At 39.8% G+C, this 22,091-nt stretch overlaps 1 protein-coding gene across 1 annotated transcript; it reads right to left on the reverse strand.

Moving 5' to 3' along the window:
• Positions 1-19,126: 19,126 nt before the first annotated feature.
• On the reverse strand, positions 19,127-21,132 carry LOC122005306 (uncharacterized GPI-anchored protein At1g61900-like). The gene is made up of 3 exons (XM_042560306.1): positions 21,090-21,132; positions 20,389-20,997; positions 19,127-19,805 (listed from the first exon to the last, which is right to left on the reverse strand). The coding sequence occupies exons 1-3, from the start codon at positions 21,130-21,132 to the stop codon at positions 19,777-19,779; spliced, it is 681 nt and encodes a 226-aa protein (XP_042416240.1). The 3' UTR covers positions 19,127-19,776.
• Between the last annotated feature and the right edge of the window lie 959 nt (positions 21,133-22,091).

Here is a 22,091-nt window from a genome sequence, read left to right on the forward strand (position 1 = left end):
TAAGTTATTAATTCCATTAAATATTAATTTCCATAATTGGTTCCCAGTACTGACGTGGCGAGGCACATGGCCTTCTTGGATATGGGAGCAACCACCACCGACTAGACAAAACCTTTTATAGAAAGCTAATATTTAATTTCCTAAAATAACTTTAGGTTAACCGAAAAGAACAATCAAATCACAAGGAAAAATAAAACAAAAGAACACAACATCGAAAAACATATTCGAAATTCTAGAATCGTAAGCCTCTTGTATTTGGTATTATTTCCAAAAATAACTAGTATGATGCGGAAACAAAAATTACTAGTTATACCTTTTAGAAAGACCTCTTGATCTTCTACCGTATTCCTCTTCTAACCTCGGACGTTGTGTGGGCAACGATCTTCCGAGATGAGAACCACCAAGCACCTTCTTCTTCCTTACAAGTTTCGGCCATCAAAACTTCTCCTAGGATGAAGAGGTTCGGCCACCACCACCATGCTCCAAGGGATGCTAGAAAAGAGGCTTCTCCTTCTTCTCCTTCTTAGATCCGCCACCAAAGCTATCTCCACCATGAGAAGGTTTCGCCACACAAAGGAGAGGAAAGAAAGGGCAGGCCACACCCAAGGAGAAAAGAGAGGAAAAATAGAATAGAGTCGTTAGCCTTGAAGCCTCCTCTACCCCTCTTTTATAATCCTTGGTCTTGGCAAATAAGGAAAATTTAATAAAACTTCCTTAATTCTTTTGCCATTGAAAAGGAAAATTTATTTAATTAAAATAATTTTCTCTTTTCAAATTATAATGCCACTCTTTCCCCAAAACAAGGAGAGTTTTAATTAAAACAAAAATTAAAACTTCCTAATTTGTTTCTAGAAATTTATAAAAATTTCTCCAATAATTTTAATCCTTCATGATTGGTTAATAAAAGAAATTTTATAAATTAAAATCTTTCTTTTAAACATGTGGATAATTTCCAAAAAGGAAAGTTATCTCTAAAAATTAAAATATCCTTTCAATCTACAAATAAGGAAAGATATTAAATCTTTTCTTAATCTTTTGTAGAAACTAATAAAAGAGAATTTTTAATTTTTAAACTTTCTTTTAAATCATGAATATAATTAAAAGGAAAGTTTTTACCAAAATTAAAATCAACCTTTTAATCTACAAATAAGGAAAGAGATTTTAACTCTTCTCTTAATCTTTTGTAGAATCTTATAAAAGGAAGGATTTAAATTTTTAAACTCTCTTTTAAATTATATTATCCACATAAGAAAAATTTTAAAATTAAAATTCCTTTTTATTTTAATAGGGACGGCCACATGAATTCACCCATGAACATACCTATGGCCGGCCCTAGCTTGGTCTCCAAGCTAGCTTGGTCGGCCCTATAGGATGGGTAATGATCCTGTCTGGAAGCTGAGAAAACGAACCTGCCGGGGTGTGACGTGTCTGGAAGGTTGACCGCATCCCCATGACCCGGCCGATGAGCTGTCCTCTACGTTGACCAGATCGTTAGAAGTCCTCCTCCGGTCAACTGTACCTGTATCCAGCGACCGGGTTCCCCCGGTCTCTGGTACCTCGGTACTCGAGGCGAATCCCACAAATGCATAAATATCCGGATAATAATATAATATTGAAATAAATGCAAAGAAGGTACGAGAACGTACCCTGGCCCAGGGGGGCGCCCTCGGATGGATGAGTGAGCTGGTCGTGAAACTGACCGAGTCGTCGTGACCCGGAAGGGTGGATGCCTCTGAACCAACCGAAGAGGAGCTGGGTCCGGAGGTGACAACGCGGAGCCGAATGTGGCATGAATCTGAAAGGTGACACACAATCGGAATACAACGGCGACACGACCGGCGTACGACATCGGCTCGCAGGCCGGAATGTGACAACGGCGCGTAGGCCGGAACACTAGGCAAAGTCGGCACCAGGACTGCCGGTAAGTGCCGGAGGAGGGCTGCTCTGCGTGTAGAGGCTGCCGGCGAGGGAGGCGCTGTGCGCGCGGAGGCTGCCGGCGAGGGAGGCGCTGTGCGCGCGGAGGCTGCCGGCGAGGGAGGCGCTGTGCGCGCGGAGGCTGCCGGCGAGGGAGGCGCTGTGCGCGCGGAGGCTGCCGGCGAGGGAGGCGCTGTGCGTGCAGAGGCTGCCGGCGAGGCGAGGGAGGAGAGGAGAGGCGGCGGCGAAGACCTATGAGACCCTGCCGGTGTGACGAAGGGAAAAACCAGAACATGAGCCACCGTTGGCGCTGGCCAGGAAACCTGCGTGAGGTCGCTGGCGGCGGAGAAAACCAGAGACCAAAAAAAAAAACCCTCTCCTGTTGAACAGTGCCTGCTTTTTCAATACAAACCCTTAACATCCCAAAAGACCAAATTGCCCTTTCTTTTCGTCCTTATTCCCTCTCTGCCCCTAACACTGTCCGCATCACAAGCCTCCCCTTCAAGTCTAGTCGAAGGAGGCGTGAGTCCGACTGACTGGACTGTCTATTGCAAAGAGTTGAACCACTCTCGATGTCAAAGCCAAATCGCTAAACCAATAATACAATATCGCTCGAGCGGTCGCTATAATAGTGGTGTCGTAGGAGATGGTAGCGATACCGAGCGGACCAAATCTGTAATCAAACCAATGCTAAGAGCGCAGCCGCGAAGATACAGACCGGACGATCGAAGTGATGCTGATTGATCGGAAGATGCCGAGCGAGCGACAACAAGCTAAGTGATCGACGTGTAAAATGAGAGCTAACCGAATGACACGTGGGATACTGTCGATCGGTCGGACAAATGCTGGGCGGACGATACCGCGCGTGCGACCGGAATGATGTCGATCGGTCGGACAAATGCTGGGCGGACGATACCGCGCGTGCGACCGGAATGATGTCGATCAGTCGGATAAATGCCGGGCGGACGATACCGCGCGTGCGACTGGAATGATGTCGATCGGTCGGACAAATGCTGGGCGGACGATACCGCGCGTGCGACCGGAATGATGTCGATCGGTCGGACAAATGCTGGGCGGACGATACCGCGCGTGCGACCGGAATGATGTCGATCGGTCGGACAAATGCTGGGCGGACGATACCGCGCGTGCGACCGGAATGATGTCGATCGGTCGGACAAATGCTGGGCGGACGATACCGCGCGTGCGACCGGAATGATGTCGATCGGTCGGACAAATGCTGGGCGGACGATACCGCGCGTGCGACCGGAATGATGTCGATCGGTCGGACAAATGCTGGGCGGACGATACCGCGCGTGCGACCGGAAGGACGATATCGCGCGTGCGACCGGAATGATGTCGATCGGAAGAATAGATACCGGGCGGACGAGACCGCGCGTGCGACGGGAGATAGATGATCATGAATCTGGTCCGTGACCAGTGAAGGCCGCTCAACCCCGAACGGGGGATATAGATATATGATGTGCTGGTCCGCTGAACTGGTCCGAAACCGTTGATGATCGCTCGTATATAATCCTCCCGGCCGATTGGCTCGGGGGTCTTCGCCATCGCTACGGGCTTGTATATAATCCTCCCGGCCGAACGGCTCGGGATCTTCGAAAGCGAGCCTGCAGCTCGGATATAATCCTCCCGGCCGATCGGCTCGGGGGTCTTGGGTAATAATTCGACCCTGAACGGGGGAGATAAATAATCAGGACAAGCTGGTCCGTGACCAGTGAAGGCCGCTCAACCCCTAACGGGGGAGGTATGATATCTGAAGGTGACGACCATTCGACCCCGAACAGGGGAGATAGAATATATGATATGCTGGTCCGTGCAGAGGTCTTCAGGCCAGGGGGTTTATAGTCACCGGTCCGACTGCGGCCCGACTCTTGGTCGATCGCCCGGGAGGTTTATAGTCGCCGGTCCAACTGCGGCCCGACTCTTGGTCGGTCGCCCGGGAGGTTTATAGTCGCCGGTCCGACTGCGGCCCGACTCTTGGTCGGTCGCCCGGGAGGTTTATAGTCGCCGGTCCGACTGCGGCCCGACTCTTGGTCGGTCGCCCGGGAGGTTTATAGTCGCCGGTCCGACTCTTGATTTTTAACGACGGTGCTCGTCGGTCTCCAAGTGAGACTATATACCCGGCCGAACGGCTCAGGCCTTCACATCGAGCGCTGGGATCGGATATCATATACCCGGCCGAACGGCTCGGGCCTTCACATCGAGCGCTGGGCTCGGATATCATATACCCGGCCGAACGGCTCGGGCCTTCACATCGAGCGCTGGGCTCGGATATCATATACCCGGCCGAACGGCTCGAGGGTCTTCGGTCGAGCGACTAATACAGATTATATAATTGACAAAGAACAGGTAACAGAAAAACTGACCGAAGTCATGAGGATGGCAGAACTCTCCGACATCGTCCATCTTCACGTTCCAGATCAGGCACGTTCCCACAGACGGCGCCATTTTGATCCTGTCTGGAAGCTGAGAAAACGAACCTACCGGGGTGTGACGTGTCTGGAAGGTTGACCGCATCCCCATGACCCGGTCGATGAGCTGTCCTCTACATTGACCAGATCGTTAGAAGTCCTCCTCCAGTCAACTGTACCTGTATCCAGCGACCGGGTTCCCCCGGTCTCTGGTACCTCGATACTCGAGGCGAATCCCACAGATGCATAAATATCCGGATAATAATAGAATATTGAAATAAATGCAAAGAAGGTACGAGAACGTACCCTGGCCCAGGGGGGCGCCCTCGGATGAATGAGTGAGCTGGTCGTGAAACTGACCGAGTCGTCGTCGCCGGAAGGGTGGATATGAATCAGTAAGGAGCTGGATGGAGTGGCAGCGGCGTGGAGCCGAATGTGGCATGAATCACGAGATATACAGTTCAGCGATCAGCGAGAGTAGCATCTATCGCCCTAGGGTTCACCTTCCCTACAGGTTATAGTTGGGGTGGGACTAGACGGTCGAAGGTCGCCGACGGTGGATAGGTGGTCGGCTGTCGGGCGAGTGGTCGGCTGCCGGGCGAGGAGGCGCGGTTAGCACGGCGAGCAGCTTCGGTGAGAACGAAGAAGCTAGCCAGATAGGAAGTTATCTGTAAAATTTTGTAAAATGACACTGTGCGCGCGGAGGCTGCCGGCGAGGGAGGCGCTGTGCGCGCGGAGGCTGCCGGCGAGGGAGGCGCTGTGCGCGCAGAGGCTGCCGGCGAGGGAGGAGAGGAGAGGCGGCGGCGAAGACCTATGAGACCCTGCCGGTGTGACGAAGGGAAAAACCAGAACATGAGCCACCGTTGGCGCTGGCCAGGAAACCTGCGTGAGGTCGCTGGCGGCGGAGAAAACCAGAGACCGAAAAAAAAAACCCTCTCCTGTTGAACAGTGCCTGCTTTTTCAATACAAACCCTTAACATCCCAAAAGACCAAATTGCCCTTTCTTTTCCTCCTTATTCCCTCTCTGCCCCTAACACTGTCCGCATCAGGTAAGAAGGTGGGTATAGGTGGGTATAGTACTCTATAATTAAGAGGCTACGATAGGGACCGAGAGGAGGAATTGGTTTTGGTCTCCCGATAAAATTAAGCATCCCGTGTTCGCCCCGAACACACAACTTAATTTTATCAATAATAATTCATTCCACTAGAGAATTATTATTGAACTACCGCACCAATCCCAAATTACATTTTTGGGCTCCTTCTTATTATGAGTGTGTTAGTCTCCCTGTGTTTAAGATATCGAATGTCCACTAATTAAGTGAGTTACTGACAACTCATTTAATTAATATCTTAGTCCAAGAGTAGTACCACTCAACCTTATCGTCATGTCGGACTAAGTCCACCTGCAGGGTTTAACATGACAATCCTTATGAGCTCCTCTTGGGGACATTATCAACCTAGTATCTCTAGGACACAGTTTCCTTCTATAATCAACAACACACACTATAAGTGATATCATTTCCCAACTAATCGGGCTTATTGATTCATCGAACTAAATCTCACCCATTGATAAATTAAAAAAATAAATATCAAATATATGTGCTTGTTATTATATCAGGATTAAGAGCACACACTTCCATAATAACCGAGGTCTTTGTTTCTTTATAAAATCAGTATAAAAGAAACGACCTCAAATGGTCCTACTCAATACACTCTAAGTGTACTAGTGTAATTATACAATCAAGATAAACTGATACCTAATTACACTACGACCTTCTAATGGTTTGTTCCTTTCCATTTTGGTCGTGAGCTACTGTTTATAATTTATAAGGTACTGATAACATCATCTTCTGCATGTGGCACCACATACTATGTTATCTACAGTATAAATTAATTGAACAACTACAACTAAATGTAGACAATTTGACCAAATGTGATTCTTTATTCATAATGAATGTTTACAAAGCTTAGGCTTTCAGTATACACTCCAACAATCTCCCACTTATACTAGAAGACTAAGCTGCCATATCTGCTGCCATACATCTGATTCTCAACCCTTCAACATGCCCATCAAAAGCTCTTGCCTTAAGGACCTTAGTGAAAGGATCTATAGGTCATTACCTGATGCAATCTAGGCGGCAACAACTTCTCCTCGTTTATACGATTTCTCGTATTGGGTGGTACTTGCGCTCTATTGTGTTTACTTGCCTTATAGACTTATGTTTTCTTTGAGTTTGCTACTGCACCAACATTATTACAATAAATTGTAATAATCTTTGGACAAACCAGAAATCATATCTAAGTCTATCTTGAGGTTATTGAGTCATTCAGCTTTTATGGCTACCTCAGAGGTTTGCCATATACTAAGCTTCTATGGTGGAGTCCAGAAAAACACCTATGCTTATCACTTTTCCATAGTTATGACTTTACCTCCTAAAGTAAACACAAAACCCCGAGGTTGACTTATTATTGTCCTTATCCGATTGGAAGTCAAAATCCGTGTAACCCACAGGGACCAAATTAACTGCCTTGTAAGATAGCATATAATCTCTAGCGCCTCTATATGCTTTACTGCAGTCTAATGTCCTTGTCTAGGGTTACTTTGATATCTGCTAACTATGCCCTTGGCAAAACAGATTTCTGATCTCGTGCATAGCATACATTAGGTTGTCTAACTGCCGAAGCATAAAGAACTGCCTACATGTCCTCAATCTCCTTTGATGTCATCGGAGACATCTCTTTAGATAAAGACACTCCATGCTTAAAAGGTAAGAAACCTGTCAAGGAGTTTTGCATGCTTAAAATGAGCAAGGATTTTCCGATGTATCAAGCTTGGGATAAGTAAAATATATTTTTTTCATTCGATCCCTTATTACTTTGATCTCAAAAATATATACATTCTCCCATGTCCTTTATATCGAATTATTTGGACAATCATACTCTTACTTCTGACAGCATTTTGATATTGTTTCCAACTACCAAAAATGTTATCTACGTATAGTACAAGAAATACCACCACGTTTCCATCACACCTTTTGTATACACAAGACTTATCCGTTTACTCAATAAATCCATAGGTCTGGATTACTTTGATAAACCGGATGTTCTAAGACATTGAAGCTTTACCTCAGTCCATAGACTGATTGAGCTTGCACACAAGATGCTCTTAGCCCTTTGCAATGAACCCTTCTAGTTGCTTTATATGGATGCTTTCATCAAGACTTCCATTAAAGAATGCTGTCTTGACATCCACTTGCCAAATAGATAAAAGAATCCGGATAGACTTAAGCATGGCTACCAGTGAAAAAGTTTCCTTTTTCATCAAGCCTTGCTTTGAAAGTTACTACCTTCCTTTCTATCCTTTTTTTTTTCTATTATAGACCTTTTTACACCCAAAGGCTTTTACACCATTTGGTGGTTCTACAAGCTTCCAGATTTTATTAGAATACATATATTCTAATTCTGTTATTCATTACTCTTTGCCAAGATGTTGCATCTTTATCTTGGAGTGTTTCGTCATATGTCCGGAGATCAGGTTCATGTCCTCCAGGGATCGAGTCCAAAAACTCTCCCAAAACATGAATCTTTTTAGGTTGCCTAACAACCCTCCCACTATGACAAGGCATTTTTTTTTTGCAATTGTGTATCATTTGTGATACGTGTTGCAGTTTCCTTGTGGTGTCTCATCTTGTACAGTTGGTACTAGATTAGACATGTCTTTTATTACTTCCTTAAGAACAAATTTTCTTATGGGCACATGGTTTATTACATAGTCCTTTTCTAAAAATCGGTCATTGATGCTAACAATGACCTTCTGATTTTTAAGACTATAAACCTATTTTCATTTCACTAGGATAACCCACAAACAAGTGAATTCCTGTCCAACTTATCATTGTCTCTCTTCTGCATATGTGCTGGACTACCCGAATCCGAATATGCTTCGAAATAGGCTTACGCCTATTCAGCAATTCTATATCAGTAGAGAGTTCTGACTTTAGAAGGTACTATATTCACTCCTGTTTCTAGAGTATATCCTTAAAATGATTTTGATAATATTCTTAATAACTCATCAATCTACTTATTTCCATAAGAGTCCTATACCTTCCTTTTCCTACACAATTCTGTTGGGGGTGTACCAGGTGCAGTTAGTTGGGATTGAATCTCTACTTCTGATAAATGACTCCTAAATTCTCCCAAGAGGTACTTGCCACTACGATCTTACCGTAGTGTCTTGATACTTTTACTTTGTCGTTTCTCCACATCAACCTCGTATTCTTTGAACTAATCAAAGCACTTAGACTTGTGGCACATCAAGTAAATATATCCGTATCTCAAATAGTTGTCTATAAAATAGATGAAATATTTGAAACAACCTCTTGCATGGATACTCATAGGATCACACAAATCAGAATAAACCAATTCCAATATATCTTTGATTCCTTACCCCTTAGACTTAAAAGCTTCTTGGTTATTTTTCCTTCCAAGTAAGACTCGTAGGTTGGAAAGATTTCCACTACTAATGAACCAAAAGTTCATCAGCTACCAATGAATCCTACTCAAGTTAATATAACCTAGCCTTAGAAGCTAAAGATATAATTGGTTCATTTTCGAAGGTTACTTTCTCTTAAAGTTAGAAGATGTGTTACTAATTTTCATTTGTTACATCGTGAGAGTTATTGGATTTATAAATTGCCAACCAACGTACCAGAACAGATAACTTCCCTCTTTTCCTTAATAACAACTTTGTTATTTAAAAGAGACAGAATATCAAGTTCTTTGAATAGTTTAGAAACTGAAAACTAGTTCTTTCTAAACTTGGTGCGTAAAGACAATTACTCAAAAATCCATATATTATTCTTATCAAAAGATAAACATCTCCCACTGCAACAGCTACCATTTTTATAGTAGTGCCCATGTAGACGGTGTTTTAATTTTCATTTAGTTGCCGGGTTTCCTGGAACCCTGCAATGAATTGCGGACATGATTAATGGCATCTGTATCTACACTCCAGGTTCTGGTAGATAACACCACTAAACATGTTTCAACTAATGAATTAAATACACCTATATTGTTCTTAGTTCTAAGAAGACAGTCTACCTTAATGTCCAAGTCCTATTTCCAATCATTACAATTAGGATTACTAAGTCTTTCTTATAGTATGACTACTAGGGGATTGACAAACATTTTAAATCCTAAGAATCACAAAAATATTTGGTCAAGATCAACTCCTTAAAATCTCCATGAATTTTGTGTATACAAAATCGAAGAGGAGATTTTATTCATTAATTTTATTATCTCGTCAACTTTACTTTATGACGAATAAAATTAATAGTTGATCTGTCTTTGATCAAATATTTGGTCAAAACTCTTTGAATTTAAAATAACATTGATTCCTCAAACAATATTAGTTAAATTCACCAACACCTCAAACACCATGAATTTTGCATGCCACGTTAGTGTGGACGTATACAAATTCATCATTTGTAAGAGGAGGGTTTTACCCATTGACTATCTTGTCAATATAACTTTTTGACAAATAAAATTACCTCAAACACCATGAATCTTATATGCCACGTTAGTGTGGACGTATACAAATTCAAACATTTGTAAGAGGGGTTTATTAATTTTATTATATTGCCAATCTAGTTTTATGACAAATCAATAGTTGGTTTCCCTTTGGTCATACAAGTGATAGTAGTGACTCCGTTGGGGAGGATACTATTAAATGTGTCTAAGTGTATACCATTACTTGACACTAAGTCCATTAATAAGATTATGCCCCTTCCGTTGGGGAAGATCACACGCTCTTAATTAACTTCCTATAGTCATCCAAAAATGGAAGTCTGTTCTAGTGATCCACAAACAAGCTCATCCGTTATGGAGGAAGGTACTCAGAGCCAACGTGCAAGCTTGTTTGCATCACTTACAAACCAGTAATGGAGACCATGGGATTTACTTAAAAATCCCTCTCCCACTTAGTTATTTATAAATGAGGAATTTTAACTATGCTAGCCTACTAAATATGTAAACCAACATGCACACACAGCACAATATAAAAGCAATAAATAGAAAATCTAATTTTCAACTATTATGGCTTTTATCTCTAGTTGTCCTCCGTGTGTTGTCATCCCAAGCTGCTGCCATATTTGGCCACCGCCACCGGGTCTAGCTGTCGCATCCATCTTGCTCCTAGTTCCGCTGCGCCTCTGGTCCTTAGAAGGTTCCACGCTTTGCAAGATTCGATCCACGACATAAATAGAATTTTACATTTTTGATCCTATATTCCATAAAAGGAATGTACATGTATCTAGATCAAAAATAAAATCCTAATAAAACTAAATACAGCTCCTGCTGTATTTTATAATACAATCATACACACACATATAAATGCCCTTGACATGTCCAAGGGTCCAATCACACACATAATAACTAAAAGCCATAATAGTTGGATCCTGCATCCATAAAGTTAGCACATCCTACTATTATCCTGCCTAAATTATGTATGACATGTGCATAATGAAACTAATACCAAATACACAGAGGCAAAACCCTAGATCTGATACCAATTGTTGGTTGCTACTCGGAAAACCTAGAGGTTCCACTGTACAAAAATTTTGTACAAAGATCTGAACCCTTTCCTAGCTACCATGTGTTCTTTTAAATTAAATTTTGGATCGCCTGCGGAACTTAACACGTTTGATCCAAAACTTAATCTATTTGTTCTTTTAGGTTTAGACTTGGATCTCCTGCGGAACTTAACACGTTCGACCCAAATCACCTTAAGTTATTAATTCCATTAAATATTAATTTCCATAATTGGTTCCCAGTACTGACGTGGCGAGGCGCATGGCCTTCTTGGATATGGGAGCAACCACCACCGACTAGACAAAACCTTTTATAGAAAGCTAATATTTAATTTCCTAAAATAACTTTAGGTTAACCGAAAAGAACAATCAAATCACAAGGAAAAATAAAACAAAAGAACACAACATCGAAAAACATATTCGAAATTCTAGAATCGTAAGCCTCTTGTATTTGGTATTATTTCCATACATAACTACTATGATGCGGAAAGCAAAATTACCAGTTATCACTTATAGAAAGACCTCTTGATCTTCTACCGTATTCCTCTTCTAACCTCGGACGTTGTGTGGGCAACGATCTTCCGAGATGAGAACCACCAAGCACCTTCTTCTTCCTTACAAGTTTCGGCCATCAAAACTTCTCCTAGGATGAAGAGGTTCGGCCACCACCACCATGCTCCAAGGGATGCTAGAAAGAGGCTTTTTCTCCTTCTTCTCCTTCTTAGATCCGGCCACCAAAGCTATCTCCACCATGAGAAGGTTTCGCCACACAAAGGAGAGGAGAGGAAAGAAAGGGCCGGCCACACCCAAGGAGAAAAGAAAAATAGAATAGAGTCGTTAGCCTCGAAGCCTCCTCTACCCCTCTTTTATAATCCTTGGTCTTGGCAAATAAGGAAAATTTAATAAAACTTCCTTAATTCTTTTCCATTGAAAAGGAAAATTTATTTAATTAAAATAATTTTCTCTTCAAATTATAATGGTCGGCCACTCTTCTCCCCAAAACAAGGAGAGTTTTAATTAAAACAAAATTAAAACTTCCTAATTTGTTTCTAGAAATTTATAAAATTTCTCCAATAATTTTAATCCCTTCATGATTGGTTAATAAAAGAAATTTTATAAATTAAAATCTTTCTTTTAAACATGTGGATAATTTCCAAAAAGGAAAGTTATCTCTAAAAATTAAAATCTTCTTTCAATCTACAAATAAGGAAAGATATTAAATCTTTTCTTAATCTTTTGTAGAAACTAATAAAAGAGAATTTTTAATTTTTAAACTTTATTTTAAATCATGAATATAATTAAAAGGAAAGTTTTTACCAAAATTAAAATCAACCTTTTAATTTACAAATAAGGAAAGAGATTTTAACTCTTCTCTTAATTTTTTGTAGAATCTTATAAAAGGAAGGATTTAAATTTTTAAACTCTCTTTTAAATTATATTATCCACATAAGAAAAATTTTAAAATTAAAATTCCTTTTATTTAATAGGGTCGGCCACATGAATTCATCCATGAACATACCCATGGCCGGCCCTAGCTTGGTCTCCAAGCTAGCTTGGTCGGCCCCTATAGGATGGGTAAGAAGGTAGGTATAGGTGGGTATAGTACTCTATAATTAAGATGCTACGATAGGGACCGAGAGGAGGAATTGGTTTTGGTCTCCCGATAAAATTAAGCATCCCGTGTTCGCCCCGAACACACAACTTAATTTTATCAATAATAATTCATTCCACTAGAGAACTATTATTGAACTACCGCACCAATCCCAAATTACATTTTTGGGCTCCTTCTTATTATGAGTGTGTTAGTCTCCCTGTGTTTAAGATATCGAATGTCCACTAATTAAGTGAGTTACTGACAACTCATTTAATTAATATCTTAGTCCAAGAGTAGTACCACTCAACCTTATCGTCATGTCGGACTAAGTCCACCTGCAGGGTTTAACATGACAATCCTTATGAGCTCCTCTTGGGGACATTATCAACCTAGTATCTCTAGGACACAGTTTCCTTCTATAATCAACAACACACACTATAAGTGATATCATTTCCAACTAATCGGGCTTATTGATTCATCGAACTAAATCTCACCCATTGATAAATTAAAGAAATAAATATCAAATATATGTGCTTGTTATTATATCAGGATTAAGAGCACACACTTCCATAATAACCGAGGTCTTTATTTCTTTATAAAATCAGTATAAAAGAAATGACCTCAAATGATCCTACTCAATACACTCTAAGTGTACTAATGTAATTATACAGTCAAGATAAACTGATACCTAATTACACTACGACCTTCTAATGGTTTGTTCCTTTCCATTTTGGTCGTGAGCTACTGTTTATAATTTATAAGGTACTGATAACATCATCTTCTGCATGTGGCACCACATACTATGTTATCTACAGTATAAATTAATTGAACAACTACAACTAAATGTAGACAATTTGACCAAATGTGATTCTTTATTCATAATGAATGTTTACAAAGCTTAGGCTTTCAGTATACACTCCAACACTTCCTCCATCTTCGTAGTCTCAAATCCAGGTGAATAGTTCTCGCAGACGGCGCCAAATTTGATCCTGTCTAAGATCTGTGGAGATGAGCGCTGGTTCTAATGAGTGATGGAAATTTGATCATGTCTGAGATCTACGGAGATGAGCGCTGGTTCTGATGAGTGACGGTGACCTTCAATAAAGATGAACTCCGATGATCCGAGGAAACTCCTCCATACTCCTACGCACAGTGAGACAAGCCAACAAAGCATTAATGACCTAAGACCGGGGTGGAGATCCCTGGCTAGGCCCTCTGATGCTCAAGTCAGTTACTCTCAAAGATGGAAGAAGAAGAAGAGTCACTGAAGTGAAAATGGAGTTTCGATGCTAGAACTTGTGTACCTTGCCAACCGAGAGGATTTCCCTTTTTATACTGCCTCACGTGACCTCCGTAGTCATGAGATGGTCCCCGATTCGTTAGAGTTTGTTAGGAGATGAAGTCATTCTCTATACTTCATGCAATAATTCTTTAAGGAATCTTTTTTATACCCTAGATGTACCCGTTTTGTCATTTATGACTTGTATTTATAATGAAGACATGTCATCATAATTGAAGAAGTTTCTAGAAGATATTTCCCACCAAATATTTTACCAAGCATGCCTCGGCCAGTAGTTCAAGCCGATCATATATACTGTTAAGAATACTTCTTGCTCAATATGTCCCGGTCGGTCGTTCAAGTCAGTCAAATATACTGTTAAGAATACTCCCTGCTGAATGTGTCCCGGCTGGTTGTTCAAGTCAGTCGTATATACTGTTAAGAATACCTCCTGCTGAATATGTCTCGGTCGGTCGTTCAAGCTGGTCGAATATACTGTTAAGAATACTTCCTGCTGAATGTGTCCCGGTTGGCCGCTCAAGCCGATCGTATATGAGTACGTGGGTGCTCGCTCGGCCTATTACTGGCTAGTAAGATACTGAAAATATTATATAAGACTAAATATCTTTATGTTCGGACGGACTTTACCCGGTCGAGTATATATGAGTGCGGGGGCGCTCACTCAGCCTACAGTCGGCCAGTGATATACTAAGAATATTATATAAGGCTAAATGCCTTTATGCTCGGACGGACTTTGCCCGGTCGAGCATATATGAGCGCGGGGGCGGTCACTCGGCCTACGATCGACCAGTGATTTACTAAGAATATTATATAAGGCTAAATGTCTTTATGCTCAGGCGGGTGTTGTCCGGTCAAGCATATATAAGCGCGGGGGCGGTCACTCGGCCTATGATCGACCGGTGATTTACTAAGAATATTATATAATGCTAAATATCTTTATGCTCGGGCGGGTGTTATCCGATTGAGCATATATAAACGCGGGGGCGTTCACTCGGCCTGCGGTCGGCCGGTGATATACTGAGAATATTATATAAGGGTAAATGTCTTTATGCTCGGGCGAGTTTTGCCCGTCGAGCGTATATGAGCGCAGCGACGCTCACTCAGCCTGCGGTCGGTCGGTGATATACTAAGAATATTATATAAGGCTAAATGTCTTTATGCTCGTTTTGCCCGGTCGAGCATATATGAGTGCGTGGATACTCACTCAGCCTGTAGTCGGTCGATCATATGCTGTGAATATTATATAAGGTTAAATGTCTTTATGCTCGGGCGGGCTTTGGCTGGTCGAGCATATATGAGCATGGGGGCGCTCACTCGGCCTACGGTCGGCCGATGATATACTAAAAATATTATATAAGGCTAAATACCTTTATACTCGGACGAGCTTTGTCCGGTCGAGCATATATAAGCGCGGGGGTGCTCACTCGGCCTGCGGTCGGCCGGTGATATACTGAGAATATTATATATGGTTAAATGTCTTTATGCTCAGGCGGGTTTTGCCCGGTCGAGCATATATGAGCGCGGAGGCGCTCACTGAGCCTGCGGTCGACCGGTGATATACTAAGAATATTATATAAAGCTAAATGCTTTTATGCTCGAGCGGCCCTTGCCCGGTCGAGCAAATATGAGTGCGTGGATACTCGCTCGACCTGCAATCGGCCGGTCATATGCTGTGAATATGATATAAGGTTAAATTTCTTTATGCTCGGGCCAGTTTTGCCCGGTCAAGCATATAAGAGCGCAGGGGTGCTCACTCGGCCTGCGGTCGGCCGGTGATATACTAAGAATATTATATAAGGATAAATGCCTTTATGCTCTGGCGGGCTTTGCCCGGTCGAGTATATATGAGCATATGGAGCTCGGGTGGGCTTCACCCGTCCAAGCATATAGGAGTGCTGGGATATTCACTCAACCTGTGGTTGCCCGACAATATGTCATTCGTATCTCTCTTAACCTGATTCCCTCCTTCATTCGCTTGGTCGATCTATCACAACTCGTATCAGTTCCAATTGATTCTTAATTTCGTTTAAATAACATTGGAAATAATCTAGTGCTTCAAATTTATAAAAAAAAAATCAAATATACATAACTAAAATATGTTAAATCATCAATAAATATAATGAAATAGGAACTTCCATGTCTAGCCTTTACATTTATCAAATTACAAATATCCGAATGAATTAATTGTAATGATAATTAAACTCTAATAGTCTTACCAAATTATTTTCTAGTTACTTTTCCAACAAGACAATGCTCATATATAGATAAGTTAATTTTAGCATGAGCACCTAATATGCCCTATTTAGTTAATCTATTCATTCGTTCTTATCCAACATGTCCTAGTCTAGCATGTCAAACTTCATTATTAATAGTAAGCATCACTAGTAAGAACAATGTTTAAAAAATAATCATTAATACCATAATTCATATCCAGTTCTTCATCAAGAACTATGAAACCATTCGTTACATAACCACACTCAATTAACACTGAGTTAATTCGAAGTTCTACACATTGACTGAAAAAGTTTATATAATAACTCAAATCAAGAAGACTAGTAACGAAAATTAGATTCTGTCGAATCTCAGGAGCATAAAGAATATCATGTAGAAACAAGGTTCGTTCACCACATAGGTTGAGTTTGCAAGTGCAAACTCCCTTGACTTTAATCCTTGCATTATTTCCCACATATATCCATTTATTTCCAGCTGATATCAGACGATACTTCACATATGTAGCTCGATCATGAGCTACATGATTCGTTGCTCCTGAATCTATAATCCACAAAAGATAAGAATCATCTAACAACATTGAACTAGTAACATAATGTTTATGAAAATAAGTTAAATATGGATCTACCTTTTACAATCTCGAGCAAAATGACCTTCTTGACACAGTTATAGTAAGTTAGCTTACTTTTAGATTTCTTTCCATACTTCTTTCCTTTAAGATTCTTCTTGATTGGGACTTGCCCAGTAGCAACACCAACTTCTTTTCCCTTTCCCTTTCCCTTTCCCTTTCCTTTCTTGAACATTCTTTTCTTATTTTTAGATCCAGATGTTCCAACAGAACCTTCAGCCACAAAAACTTATCCTGAAATCCTTGCAGATTCAATTATCTCTGCCTCAAGTTCAGCATTAGCGTGAAACATTAGTGAGAGTCTTGATATTTTCACTATATAAGATTATGTTTCATTGTTTCCCAAGAATGAGGAAGGGAACAGATTACTACTTGAACCTATTATTCATCAGTCAACTCTAACCTGCAGTCTTTAACTCCCGAATCGTATTCGTCATTTCCCTCAAATGTTGAACCATAGTAACATTCGGACGCTTTTATTTAACTATTAAATTGTATTATCAACTAATGAAGATTGCTTAAGCTAACTCCATTGTCCTTGGAGTCCATGAACTAGGTCAAACTCCATCTCCTCTATTGCCTCCCTCAGCTTATTCCAGTGTAAATCACGACGAGTCATTGTGTATATCATCTGTGACATCTAGAATTGAAAATAATAATATCAGTATGAAATTGATAAATCAGAAACAAAATCAGTTCATTTCAATTCATACATATACATAGAAAAATATACATAATCCATAAACAAATAAGAAAAATTAATTTTCTTTATTTAAAGAACTCGAGTGGACTAACATACTGGACCTGAGATATTAGAAAATCGAATAATAAACTTGATATATTGTCCTTATTAAAACTAATCTAATTAAATAAGAATGCCTTACCTATATAATTCTTGTTTAATATAAGCTCATTTAAATCAATTTGAGATGTATTGATTAAATCAAAGTTTAATCAATTCTAATTTATTGAATAATTTGATCTAATTTTAATCAAATTTGTCTCAAATCGAGCCCAATTTAAATTAGCCTAGACACATTGAATTAAACCAAACTTAATTCTTTAAATCGAAATCGAAATCTAAATCTAAATCTAAATCCAAATCCAAATCCAAATCCAAATCCAACATGCTGGCAGAAGCATGGAAAAAAAAACTTTGATTAACATGCTTGCGCTTGTTGTTTTTCTTATGCCAACATGCATAAAACAAATTTTCTTTCTGCCATCGTGCAATAAAAAACACTTTTGGTTTTCTTTTTTATTTTTTTTTATTTCACATGTGAGAATCAATTCTCACGTTTTTGATTTCTGCACTATGTGAAAAATGACTTTTTACTTCATTGATTACCTAAAGTAAAAGACCTGTTTTTACTGAAGTAGACACGCGTGTAGTAAAAAGATTCATTTTACTTCGGATAAACTCCGAAGTCGTAGGCCCAGAAAAAACGAAGTCGTATTGGGTGTCGGGTTCGGACATATTACGAAGTAAAAAGTGCGTATAACTTTGTCGGTTTTTAAAAACACCGAAGTAATAAATCCTTTTCGACTTCATCGTTTAGTATTTGTTGTGAAGTAATATACCTATTTTAACTTCGGTTAAAAATGAAGTAATGGATTACTTTTACTTCGTCATATATCGTTAATTCCTGAAGTAATTATCGATTAAATTACATTTAGCTTCGTTCTGGATCGAAGTAATAGATAGATACTACTTCGAAATTTTTGGTAATAACCGAAGTAGTTGACACTATTTTACAGCAACAAATTGTATTGCTTCGAAGTTATAAGTAGATTTTACTTCGGATTTTATGAATAAAGTGAAGTAATTTTTCTCTTTTTACTTCATTATTTTTAGACTTCAGTAATTTTGAGCATCATAAAAGGTAACTTCATAAGCCTTGATCAAAATAAGCCATGATTTCAGCATATGTTTATACAAAATAAATCTCCCTAAATATGATCAAAATAAGCCATAAAAAACTAAAAACATGTACTGGTTCATTCACACAACCTGTAATTCACTTCAAATACGAGTACACAAATTCACTCCATTCAATTCTCACTTCATCATATTGTGTCTGCGTATAGTACTGGTTCTTCACACAATCTGCAAACTGCAATTTAGAAAGAACTATCATGTTATGTTTTGTAACTGAAAACTTTAAATCAAAACACAGTAAGTTGACAAAAAAATCATGAATTAAATTAACAAAAGCATGATAAGACAAATAAATATGTATTGTTATATGCACTCTTATAGTAACAATAACATTTCATTAAATGTGCAATAAAAATGATCCAACAGTTTTTTGAACCTTAAGTTTTAGTAGTTCCAATCACATGGTGATTAGATGCTCAGTTAAATTAATGTATTGCATTCTCAATTTCACATGCACTATGACAAAAAAGCAAAAAATTGTACAATGAGACTTGCACGATTACCCAGTGTTGTATGGGATAAGGCATATGCTGTCTCCGTTTGATGCTTTCAACTGATTTGCAATGTGTTGTAAAGAGGTACTGCCATCTTGAGCGGCTGGTATTTTGTTGGGATCCATAAACGACACATACTCAGCCCTGTTTGTTTCCTTCAAGTACTTGTACAAGTAACTGCATTCAAGTAATAAAAAACATGGTTACTTAAGACATGAACTCATGCAAAGAGAAGAATTGTATATAAGACATAACTTACCCCATGTAAACCAAAATTTGCCTGGACCCTATCTCTCTCATTTCCATACATCCTCTCTCAACAACGATGTACTCACATTACGTCCAAACATGGCTTCATCAAATTCGATAGGAATGGTCTCCTCCTCAGTCATCAGTCTAATAACAAAAGAATACAAAAACTTGCATGGCATTGGTAGAGCACTTTCAACTTCCTTGAATTTATTTTTCTCATCAGGAACCTCCAAAATAGCAAATGGTGGTGCAGGTTTCTCCTTTTTCTGTAATTTTAAATAATTGTAGCAAAATATATAACTATAGCAACAGAAAAGTGAACTGAAAATACCTTTGTCGTCGGAAATATCACCAATTCTTTTGGCCAGCCAACCACAGTTCCAACAGCATCTACCATTACTGTTGGTCCCGACTTAAGTGGAATTGGAAGCTCTGCTTCCTCCTGTAAAACAACATCAACAGACACCTTTAAGTTGCCTTCCCCAAGTGGAGCATTGTGCAGCATTACATTTGGACCTCCGTCGGATACTATCGTGTCATATGCCACCACATTCCCCTTATTCTTCACACCATGTCATTAATACTGAATCTCCTTTATAATTAAATATAAATTTTGTTTGGCAACACTTTACATTTCATTATTCAACTCAAATACTGTGAAATCAATTGGTCAACTTAAACCATGCCCTACAACATTAATTCATAATTCAATAATCTATCATGCTACCACTAAGACAAATAATAATGGCATTTTTTAATATAAAAAAAAATCCATTGCTCCTTGTTACTTGAGCATCCATATCACCTCTATATGTTCCATTAACTATGTGTTAATCTTTTAGTTACCAAACTCCTAACTCATAAAGCATGATTATTGGTCCAGTGAGCATACTCTACTCAAAAGAGCATAACAACAATTAGACATTCACTCATGCTAGCAGATTGTGAATCCAAATCAAGAAGCAACTCAAATAAACTACTAAACTAGATGGTAAAGAGTCTGGAAGAAGAAATTGTAAAGTTACCTCCGTTAACATTACAGTTTGATAGTCCTCTCAACACTTGCTTTGCAGATGAAGAATCAAGTCTACTAGATAGCCACCTAAGGACAATGTTTTTACAGCTGTTCACAGTAGATGAATACTCCACTGTTGTATCATTAATTTCCATATTCGTCATCAATCCGCCATCCTTCAAGACAAGGTTTTTTGCAGCTTCATTGATGGCACTTTGACAGATTTGTCTGCAGCATTCATTCACAGCATCAACCTTTGAACATGCAGCAAGGAGTTTAGAAGAGTCAACAACACTCTCAAACCCAATGGTATCATTAATTGTGCAGGATCCTTCAGAGAGGTTAGAAGAGCGGATGGAACAAATATCATGAAGGTCACTAGGGACACCCTGACTTCCAAGAATCTGTTGAATATCTGATAGGCAATAATTTGCATGAACAGAGTCCAACGCAAGTAAACCTGAATCTTTACTTGCTTGTCCAATTAGAATAATAAGGGTAGCCTCGAACTGCGGACAACAAATAACATTGGCTAAAAAAGGAGTGAAGGAGGCCCAACAATCAACAACAGTTGTTCTTAACAAATTGTCAACTGCAGAAAAGTTCAATGAACATTGCCCTACAACAATATGACAAACCAAATAAAAGATCATACAATAAAAGAATACTTGCAATCTATATCTAGCCAGTTATACATGAAACCAAAGAAACCTGATAATTTTGGAGTGCTATTGTGGAAAAATGGTGCTGCCATAGGGGAAGGAGCAAGTAAAGGAATAAAAGGTTGTGGAGCACTGTTTGGAGAAGTATTAGGCAATAAATTTGTTTCCTTTGCCTCCATGACCTGATTCGCTAGTTCAAAGCTATTAACCAATATTTTGTCTAGATTGCAGAAGTTCAGTAGACCTGAATGACAAGTACATTTTAGGATTAAGCAACTTACCTGAAACATATAGCTCTTCATAATGATCAACTGCGTATACTGAAAAGGAAAAAAAAATAACATAAACTCGTTGTAATGAAAGTGAACATTCCTGGTACTCTCTATTGCAAGAGAAATTACATGAATCATACTTCGCTCAATAACTTTGAGCTACTTGGTAGTTACGTTACACCTAACAAAAGCTCACGTTTCTATAACAACCAACGCGAGGAAGAAAATTAACCTATCACTAGATTTCACGACACTAGGTTTCACATTATTCAATTCCTCTTTAATTACACAGGAAAAGGTAGTCAAACGCATGGCTACCCCGCAGACATAGCTTTCCAATCAAACACCAATTCCGCGACTAGTTTTTCTCTAGAGCAATCTAACGTCGCCACTCAGTCAACCACACGAAACCGCGAAATTTTGCCACCGACCCAGGTAAGGGACAAGCCGGCATCAGCAAAACCCTCGGAGCCAAGATCAAACCACAAACTCGACAAACCAAACGGCAAAATCAGATCTTTGAAACTGGAGCAAGAGGTCAAGAAGTCTGGCGTACTCACAGAAGAGGAAGAGGGAAGCGGCGAGGAGATTCGGAGGGACGGAGAGCGGCGGGGCGCCTCCCCCTATTTTGCAAAATAAAGGAGGAGAAAAAGAAGAAGAATAAGGAAAAGAAATCGAAGGAAAGAAAACATACGGTATATCTCAAACACTTGTAACCTAAACCCTGCGTAAGAAAGTTCAAGTTGCCAAACCTTATTTCGGAAGCCCTAACAAGGAAA

The sequence above is a fragment of the Zingiber officinale genome, chromosome 1A (genome assembly GCF_018446385.1).
Source record: "Zingiber officinale cultivar Zhangliang chromosome 1A, Zo_v1.1, whole genome shotgun sequence".
NCBI classification, from domain to species: domain Eukaryota; kingdom Viridiplantae; phylum Streptophyta; class Magnoliopsida; order Zingiberales; family Zingiberaceae; genus Zingiber; species Zingiber officinale.